The sequence below is a fragment of the Coregonus clupeaformis genome, unplaced genomic scaffold, assembly GCF_020615455.1.
Source record: "Coregonus clupeaformis isolate EN_2021a unplaced genomic scaffold, ASM2061545v1 scaf2492, whole genome shotgun sequence".
Lineage (NCBI taxonomy): Eukaryota > Metazoa > Chordata > Actinopteri > Salmoniformes > Salmonidae > Coregonus > Coregonus clupeaformis.
This window is the reverse complement of record NW_025535946.1, coordinates 35373-45531: the sequence shown is the minus strand read 5'-3', so window position 1 is coordinate 45531 and position 10159 is coordinate 35373. Positions and strand designations below refer to the sequence as shown.

Here is a 10159-nt window from a genome sequence, read left to right as displayed (position 1 = left end):
ATAAAGAAAAAACCTTTGAATGAGGTGTCCAAACTTTTTTACTGTAGTTCACTAACATTTTTAAAAACGTCCATGGTTATTTCAACTAGTTCATCTTTTTGTATCATTTCCTGTAGTTAACTCTCTGCAGCTAACATCAACCAGACACTAAACTTCTAATTTCACCCAGAATAAAAAACACTCACGCCTCCAACATCCAACACCGTAATAAACCCAACAGCCATCAGTTAAATGTTAGAAGTAGTTTTATTTATCCTTGGTCACAACGGTGGTATTTTACAGAACTAGGGGTCAGAGGTCAGGCTTCTCCCTGCCGGGTCGGGGGGCGGGGCCTTAGTGGTACTTCCTCCAGCGGTCGTGCTCTGAGACGGAGAGAAGAGAGAGGAAACGGAGAGAGGGACAGAGAGGAAACGGAGAGAGGGACAGAGAGGAAACGGAGAGAGGGACAGAGAGCGAGGGAAGCAGGTTAAATGAGATCAGATGTTCCTTCACAGTGCTTTGAGGTCATCATGCTCGTAACCTTCTCCTGAAGGGTGCACTCGTTACCTTCAGGAGAAGGGTGCACTCACACTCCCCCCTCATGGATTCAGAAGGGATGGACTGAGGAATATGGTGGACACTCCCCCTCATGGATTCAGAAGGGATGGACTGAGGAATATGGTGGACACTCCTCTCTGCCACGCTCCTCCAATCCAATGCTTTTAAATGGAGGGGGGAGTGAATGAGTGCACACTTCGGAGAAGAGTAGAGAATTTGAACCAATCCAGTGTGTTACTTACTGAGGTGGTCGAACTCCCAGTGTAGAGTGTGTGTGTGTGTGTGTGTACTCCCAGTGTGTGTGTGTGTGTGTGTACTCCCAGTGTAGTGTGTGTGTACTCCCAGTGCAGTGTGTGTGTGTAGTGTGTGTGTACTCCCAGTCTAGTGTGTGTGTGTGTAGTGTGTGTCCTCCCAGTGTAGTGTGTTACTTACTGAGGTGGTCGAACTCCCACATGTAGCTGAGGGCCACGTATCCAACCAGCAGCATGGCCACGCCTCCAATACCTCCCTTCTTCACGTTGATGTACTTGTTGTAATATCTGTCATGACCTGGAGAGACGACATGTTACTGTTAGACAGGAGGGGGTATCTGTCATGACCTGGAGAGAGACAACATGTTACTGTTAGACGGGAGGGGGTATCTGTCATGACCTGGAGAGAGACGACATGTTACTGTTAGATGGGAGGGGGTATCTGTCATGCCCTGGAGAGAGACGACATGTTACTGTTAGACGGGAGGGGGTACAGTGTGGAAAAAAAGTATTTAGTCAGCCACCAATTGTGCAAGTTCTCCCACTTAAAAAGATGAGAGAGGCCTGTAATTTTCATCATAGGTACACGTCAACTAGACAGACAAATTGAGAAAAAAATCCAGAAAATCACATTGTAGGATTTTTATGAATTTATTTGCAAATTATGGTGGAAAATAAGTATTTGGTCACCTACAAACAAGCAAGATTTCTGGCTCTCACAGACCTGTAACTTCTTCTTTAAGAGGCTCCTCTGTCCTCCACTCGTTACCTATATTAATGGCACCTGTTTGAACTTGTTATCAGTATAAAAGACACCTGTCCACAACCTCAAACAGTCACACTCCAAACTCCACTATGGCCAAGACCAAAGAGCTGTCAAAGGACACCAGAAACAAAATTGTAGACCTGCACCAGGCTGGGAAGACAATCTGCAATAGGTAAGCAGCTTGGTTTGAAGAAATCAACTGTGGGAGCAATTATTAGGAAATGGAAGACATACAAGACCACTGATAATCTCCCTCGATCTGGGGCTCCACGCAAGATCTCACCCTGTGGGGTCAAAATGATCACAAGAACGGTGAGCAAAAATCCCAGAACCACACGGGGGGACCTAGTGAATGACCTGCAGAGAGCTGGGACCAAAGTAACAAAGCCTACCATCAGTAACACACTACGCCGCCAGGGACTCAAATCCTGCAGTGCCAGCTGTGTCCCCCTGCTTAAGCCAGTACATGTCCAGGCCCGTCTGAAGTTTGCTAGAGTGCATTTGGATGATCCAGAAGAGGATTGGGAGAATGTCATATGGTCAGATGAAACCAAAATAGAACTTTTTGGTAAAAACTCAACTCATCGTGTTTGGAGGACAAAGAATGCTGAGTTGCATCCCAAGAACACCAACCTACTGTGAAGCATGGGGGTGGGAAACATCATGCTTAGGGGCTGTTTTTTCTGCAAAGGGACCAGGACGACTGATCCGTGTAAAGGAAAGAATGAATGGGGCCATGTTCGTGAGATTTTGAGTGAAAACCTCCTTCCATCAGCAAGGGCATTGAAGATTAAACGTGGCTGGGTCTTTCAGCATGATAATGATCCCAAACACACCGCCCCGGCAACAAAGGAGTGGCTTCGTAAGAAGCATTTCAAGGTCCTGGAGTGGCCTAGCCAGTCTCCAGTTCTCAACCCCATAGAAAATCTTGGAGGGAGTTGAAAGTCCGTGTTGCCCAGCGACAGCCCCAAAACATCACTGCTCTAGAGGAGATCTGCATGGAGGAATGGGCCAAAATACCAGCAACAGTGTGTGAAAACCTTGTGAAGACTTACAGAAAACGTTTGACATGTGTCATTGCCAACAAAGGGTATATAAAAGTATTGAGTAACTATTGACCAAATACTTATTTTCCACCATAATTTGCAAATAAATTCATTAAAAATCCTACAATGTGATTTTCTGGATTTTTTTCCCTCATTGTCTGTCATAGTTGACGTGTACCTATGATGAAAATTACAGGCCTCTCATCTTTTTAAGTGGGAGAACTTGCAATTGGTGGCTGACTAAATACTTTTTTTCACCACTGCATCTGTCATGACCTGGAGAGACAACATGTTACTGTTAGATGGGAGGGGGTATCTGTCATGCCCTGGAGAGAGACGACATGTTACTGTTAGACGGGAGGGGGTATCTGTCATGACCTGGGGAGAGACGACATGTTACTGTTAGACGGGAGGGGGTATCTGTCATGACCTGGAGAGAGACGACATGTTACTGTTAGACGGGAGGGGGTATCTGTCATGACCTGGAGAGAGACGACATGTTACTGTTAGACGGGAGGGGGTATCTGTCATGACCTGGGGAGAGACATGTTACTGTTAGACACTGTGTTTGTGTGTCAGTGTGTGTTATAACTGGCCCAGAACCCTCACCATTGCGGATGCTGGCGAGGACTCCGTTGGGAGTGAAGTCCCTCTTGCCCAGCCACGAGCCCAGCTCTCCCAGCTTCACATCCATCAGACGCTTCTCACCCACGGGAACTAAGGACACAGGTAGACACACACAATAAATACACACCCTCCGTCTCTCTCACCCACGGGAACTAAGGACACAGGTAGACACACACAATAAATACACACCCTCCGTCTCTCTCGCTCACACACACTATGTAACAAACACACACCACAGAAGACCGCCATTCATTGCTACAAGTTATATGGTTACCATGTCGTTAGTATTTCACTAGAGACCGGAGCCAGCGGTGTAAAATTCTCATATCCACGAAGATGCATAAGTTACCTGACCACTTTGAGTTCTCTAGATAGCTAACTAAAGTTAAGATAGTTGGCTAGTTCAAAGTCACGGGAGTTATGTTGAGCCTGGATCGCTCAGAGAGAAGGTGTTGTTATAAACCCCTTAGCGGTCATTAGCCAGCAAGCTACAGACGTTGCCAACTGCATGCAGGCAGAGGCCAGTCCTGCAGGCTAACTAGCTTAGCTAGCTAACCTCCCTGGCTAAAGACCTAACCACCTAGCATATCGTCTGGACGGCCACACGCTGTAAAACTGGTTGAATTTACACCCTTTAGAGAAGCTGTCACTGAATATTTTTTGCCCCATGCAATATACCCAAGTTGTTATATAAAGTTGTATCTGTCCCGTTTTGAATGGCCATGACAGCAAAGTCCTTGACTTGACTCTAACCGTGGATTAACCGCGGCCTTCAAACAACATCCGAACATCAACTAAACTTCACACATCTCGCTTATTTATGCAATAAAATACAATATTCTGCGCGTAAATGCTGGAGTGGAAGATGTGAGTTCCGTAAAACAAACGTAAACGTTTCACACACGGGACCAACGAACGCAGTTACCTATCCTGTCCGCCATCTTGCTCGGAGGAGAGAGTGAATACCGCGGTGGATGTTGGGACTGAAATGGAAGGAGAGGATTGTGGGAGGAACGTGGTTTTTTTGTCTAGAAGGGATACAGCTTTTGTCAAAATTCCCTTTTCATAGTAAGTTTAGGGAGAACGTACGCAGCAGGTTAGGAGAAAAAAACGTAGCAGGTTATGATAATTCGTTTAAGGTTAGGAAGAGGGTAAGGGTTAGGGCTAGCTAAAATGCTAAAATATTATAATCTACTGTTGACGTCAATTTGACAATAACTGTATCCCTTCTAGACATGAGCGAGGAAAGTGGCAAGGCAAAATATTTTTTATAAATATTGTTAGGGGTGTATAACAATAAATTATTTGTTAAAAATAAATAAATAACATTTAGACTAATAATATATTTTACAACACAACTAATAACAGAAAGATACATTTATTTATGAACGCACCAGCTAATTCGCCGGTCTGCAGAGCCGCGTCTATCCGCTAGAGGGCAGCGGATAACATATAACAGAATGCAGTCAGAGAGGAATAGGCAATAAACTATCTTCAACGCAGTTTGTTTCAGAATGATGGTTTTGATCAGGTGTCTATTCAAGCTGACATTTAACTAATTACCTAACGTAACAGAGTTTGAGAGCATCCTGTCAGGCTGTATCACCGCCTGGTACGGCAACTGCACCGCGCCCGCAACCGTAGGACTCTCCAGAGGGTGGTGCGGTCTGCCCAACGCATCACACTGCCTGCCCTCCAGAACATCTACAGCACCCGATGTCACAGGAAGGCCAAAAGGACATCAACCACCCGAGCCACGGCCTGTTCACCCCGCTATCATCCAGAAGATGAAGCCAGTACAGGTGCATCAAAGCTGGGACCGAGAGACTGAAAAAACAGCTTCTATCTCCAGGCCATCAGACTGTTAAATAGCCATTACTGCCCTGAACTTAGTCACTGTCACTAGCGACTACCACCAGGTTGCTCTACCATGCGCCGTAGAGACTGCTGCCCTATGTACATAGACATGGAACGCTGTTCACTTCAATCATGTTTACATCATGTTTTACTTATTTCATATGTATATACTGGTCCTCTGTAGCTCAATGTGGTCCTCTGTAGCTCAATGTGGTCCTCTGTAGCTCAGTTGGTAGAGCACGGCGCTTGTAACGCCAGGGTAGTGGGTTCGATCCCCGGGACCACCCATACGTAAACATGTATGCACACATGACTGTAAGTCGCTTTGGATAAAAGCGTCTGCTAAATGGCATATTATATATCATATTATACTGTATTCTAGTCAAGGCTCATCCTATTTAACTATTGCTGTATCTATACTATTCTATCCGATGTATTCTACAGATATACTAAATATTCTATCCACATACTGTCCATAATGTCGATACATCCCATCATATATATATATATACAGTACCAGTCAAAAGTTTGGAACCACCTACTCATTCAAGGGTTTTTCTTTATTTTTTAATATTTTGTACATTATAGAATAATAGTGAAGACATCAAAACTATGAAATAACACATATGGAATCATGTAGTAACCAAAAAGAGTTAAACAGATCAAAATATATTTTATATTTGAGATTCTTCAAAGTAGCCACCCTTTGCCTTGATGACAGCTTTGCACACTCTTGGCATTCTCTCAACCAGCTTCATGAGGTAGTCACCTGGAATCAACCAACTAAAACACATGAGAAATAGAAAGAAGATGAAGAACAGGAGAAAGTAATAAGCTCTGAACAACATGTAAAAAGACAGGATGTGATGTCATGGATATACAGGAAGGAGTATATACAGTATCTACACTGAACAACAATATAAACGCAACATGTAAAGAGACAGGATGTGATGTCATGGATATACAGGAAGGAGTATATACAGTATCTACACTGAACAACAATATAAACGCAACATGTAAAGAGACAGGATGTGATGTATGGATATACAGGAAAGAGTATATACAGTATCTACACTGAACAACAATATAAACGCAACATGTAAAGAGACAGGATGTGATGTCATGGATATACAGGAAGGAGTATATACAGTATCTACACTGAACAAAAATATAAACGCAACATGTAAAGTGTTGGTCCCATGTTTCATGAGCTGAAATAAAAGATCCCAGAAATGTTCCATACACACAAAAAGCTTATTTCTCTCAAATTGTGTACACAAATTTGTTTCAATCCTGGTAGTGAGCATTTCTCCTTTGCCAAGATAATCCATCCACTTGACAGGTGTAGCAGATCAAGAATATGATTAAACAGCATGATCATTACACAGGTGCACCTTGTGCTGGGGACAATAAAAGGCCACTAAAATGCGCAGTTGTGTCACACAACACAATGCCACAGGTGTCTCAAGTTTTGAGGGAGCGCCAATTGGCATGCTGACTGCAGGAATGTCCACCAGAGCTGTTGCCAGAGAATTGAATGTTCATTTCTCTACCATAAGCCGCCTCCAACGCCGCTTCAGAGAATTTGGCAGTACGTCCAACAGGCCTCACAACCGCAGACCACGTGTATGGCGTTGTGTGGGTGAGCGGTTTGCTGATGTCAACATTGCGAACAGAGTGCCCCATGGTGGCGGTGGGGTTATGGTATGGGCAGGCATAAGCTATGGACAATGAACACAATTGCATTTGCCCGATGACAATTTGAATGCACAGAGATACCGTGAGAGATCCGAGGCCCATTGCTGTGCCATTCATCCACCGCCATCACCTCATGTTTCAGCATGATAATGCACGCCCCAAGACGCAAGGATCTGTACACAATTCCTGGAAGCTGAAAATGTCCCAGTTCTTCCATGGCCTCGCATACTCCCAGACATGTCACCCGTTGAGCACGTTTGGGATGCTCTGGATCGACGTACGACAGCGTGTTCCAGTTCCCGTCAAAATCCAGCAACTTCGCACAGCCATTGAAGAGGAGTGGGACAACATTCCACAAGCCACAATCAACAGCCTGATCAACTCTATGTTACAAGGAGATGTCGCGCTGCATGAGGCAAATAGTGGTCACACTTTTTTTCTTTTTTTTTAGGTATCTGTGACCAACAGATGCATATCTGTATTCCTAATTATTTGAAACTCATAGATTAGTGCCTAATGGATTTATTTCAATTGACTGATTTCCTTATATGTAAAACCTTAAAAATTGTTGCATGTTGCGTTTATATTTTTGTTCAGTATACAGTGGGGAAAAAAAAGTATTTAGTCAGCCACCACTGTGCAAGTTCTCCCACTTAAAAGATGAGATGAGGCCTGTAATTTTCATCATAGGTACACGTCAACTATGACAGACAAAATGAGAGAAAAAAATCCAGAAAATCACATTGTAGGATTTTTATGAATTTATTTGCAAATTATGGTGGAAAATAAGTATTTGGTCACCTACAAACAAGCAAGATTTCTGGCTCTCACAGACCTGTAACTTCTTCTTTAAGAGGCTCCTCTGTCCTCCACTTGTTACCTGTATTAATGGCACCTGTTTGAACTTGTTATCAGTATAAAAGACACCTGTCCACAACCTCAAACAGTCACACTCAAAATCTCCACTATGGCCAAGACCAAAGAGCTGTCAAAGGACACCAGAAACAAAATTGTAGACCTGCACCAGGCTGGGAAGACTGAATCTGCAATAGGTAAGCAGCTTGGTTTGAAGAAATCAACTGTGGGAGCAATTATTAGGAAATGGAAGACATACAAGACCACTGATAATCTCCCTCGATCTGGGGCTCCACGCAAGATTCACCCCGTGGGGGTCAAAATGATCACAAGAACGGTGAGCAAAAACCCCAGAACCACACGGGGACCTAGTGAATGACCTGCAGAGAGCTGGGACCAAAGTAACAAAGCCTACCATCAGTAACTACGCTGCCAGGGACTCAAATCCTGCAGTGCCAGCGTGTCCCCCTGCTTAAGCCAGTACATGTCCAGGCCCGTCTGAAATTTGCTAGAGTGCATTTGGATGATCCAGAAGAGGATTGGGACAATGTCATATGGTCAGATGAAACCAAAATATAACTTTTAGGTAAAAAACTCAACTCGTCCGTGTTTGGAGGACAAAGAATGCTGAGTTGCATCCAAAGAACACCATACCTACTGTGAAGCATGGGGGGTGGAAACATCATGCTTTGGGACTGTTTTTCTGCAAAGGGACCAGGACGACTGATCCGTAAAGGAAAGAATGAATGGGGCCATGTATCGTGGAGATTTTGAGTGAAAACCTCCTTCCATCAGCAATGGCATTGAAGATGAAACGTGGCTGGGTCTTTCAGCATGACAATGATCCCAAACACACCACCCGGGCAACAAAGGAGTGGCTTTGTAAGAAGCATTTCATTTACATTACATTTTAGTCATTTAGCAGACGCTCTTATCCAGAGACGACTTACAGGAGCAATTAGGGTTAAGTGCCTTGCTCAAGGGCACATTAACGTCATTTAGCAGACGCTCTTAGCCAGAGCGACTCACAAATTGGTGCGTTCACCCTATAGCCAGTGGGATAACCACTTTACAATTGGGGGAAGGATTCCTTTATCCTATCCCAGGTATTCCTTAAAGAGGTGGGGTTTCAAATGTCTCCGGAAGGTGGTGAGACTCCGCTGTCCTGGCGTCGTGAGGGACTTGTTCCACCATTGGGGTGCCAGAGCAGCGAACAGTTTGACTGGGCTGAGCGGGAACTAGTGCTTCCGCAGAGGAAGGGAGCCAGCAGGCCAGAGGTGGATGAGCGCAATGCCCTCGTTTGGGTGTAGGGACTGATCAGAGCCTGAAGGTACAGAGGTGCCGTTCCCCTCACTGCTCCATAGGCAAGCACCATGGTCTTGTAGCGGATGCGAGCTTCAACTGGAAGCCAGTGGAGTGTGCGGAGGAGGGGGGTGACGTTGCTAATCGTTACCAGTAGCTACCTGCTAGCTAGCTAGCCTCGTGCTTCGATACTAACCTACAATTACCTACGGAAACCTACAATAACAACAATACTAACCTATAATAAATACAATACCTAACTACAACTAACTACCAACCTACGATCTAATACATGGTTAAGCTTTACTCAACACCAAATGAGAAGCTTACCTCCTGCTTACCTCCAGCTAGAGAGCTAGAGAAAAGCACCTCAAGGTCCTGGAGTGGCCTAGCCAGTCTCCAGATCTCAACCCCATAGAAAATCTTTGGAGGGAGTTGAAAGTCCGTGTTGCCCAGCGACAGCCCCAAAACATCACTGCTCTAGAGGAGATCTGCATGGAGGAATGGGCCAAAATACCAGCAACAGTGTGTGAAAACCTTGTGAAGACTTACAGAAAACATTTGACCTGTGTCATTGCCAACAAAGGGTATATAACAAAGTATTGAGAAACTTTTGTTATTGACCAAATACTTATTTTCCACCATCATTTGCAAATAAATTCATAAAAAATCCTACAATGTGATTTTCTGGATTTTTTTCTCTCATTTTGTCTGTCATAGTTGACGTGTGCCTATGATGAAAATTACAGGCCTCTCTCATCTTTTTAAGTGGGAGAACTTGCACAATTGGTGGCTGACTAAATACTTTTTTTCCCCACTGTATATATACAGGGTCAGTTCCAATATAACATTTACAATGTGCAGGCATACTGCAGTTAAAGATTTAAGATTTTAGTTAAAGTTAGAGATTGTCCTCTTCAATTAATGAACGTCATTAGATAGAACACTCTGTCTCTTTCTCTCACGCTCCTCCATCTCTCTCTTTGTTACTTTCTCTCTATCTATTTATCCCACTCTCTCTCTCCAGCCCTCGCCTCCATCTCTCTCTCTCCAGCCCTCGCCTCCATCTCTCTCTCTCCAGCCCTCTCCTCCATCTCTCTCTCTCCAGCCCGCTCCTCCATCTCTCTCTCTCCAGCCCTCTCCTCCATCTCTCTCTCTCCAGCCCTCGCCTCCATCTCTCTCTCTCCAGCCCTCTCCTCCATCTCTCTCTCTCCAGCCCT

The 10159-nt window shown here is 44.5% G+C and overlaps 1 protein-coding gene across 1 annotated transcript; it reads right to left on the bottom strand.

Moving 5' to 3' along the window:
- Positions 1 to 227: 227 nt before the first annotated feature.
- On the bottom strand, positions 228 to 4226 carry LOC121555972 (ATP synthase subunit f, mitochondrial). Its single transcript, XM_041869833.1, has 4 exons — positions 4153 to 4226; positions 3210 to 3317; positions 970 to 1086; positions 228 to 362 (listed from the first exon to the last, which is right to left on the bottom strand). Exons 1-4 carry the CDS (start codon positions 4166 to 4168, stop codon positions 334 to 336), a joined length of 270 nt encoding a protein of 89 aa, XP_041725767.1. The 5' UTR covers positions 4169 to 4226; the 3' UTR covers positions 228 to 333.
- Between the last annotated feature and the right edge of the window lie 5933 nt (positions 4227 to 10159).

What these genes read in the sequence shown, in the direction of transcription:
- LOC121555972 (XM_041869833.1), bottom strand. An exon ending in CCTCGCCAGCATCCGCAATG is followed by an intron (nt 1,087 to 3,209) that starts GTGAGGGTTCTG and finishes TCGTCTCTCCAG; the next exon opens with GTCATGACAGATATTACAAC. An exon ending in GTGGGAGTTCGACCACCTCA is followed by an intron (nt 363 to 969) that starts GTAAGTAACACA and finishes TCTCCGTCTCAG; the next exon opens with AGCACGACCGCTGGAGGAAG.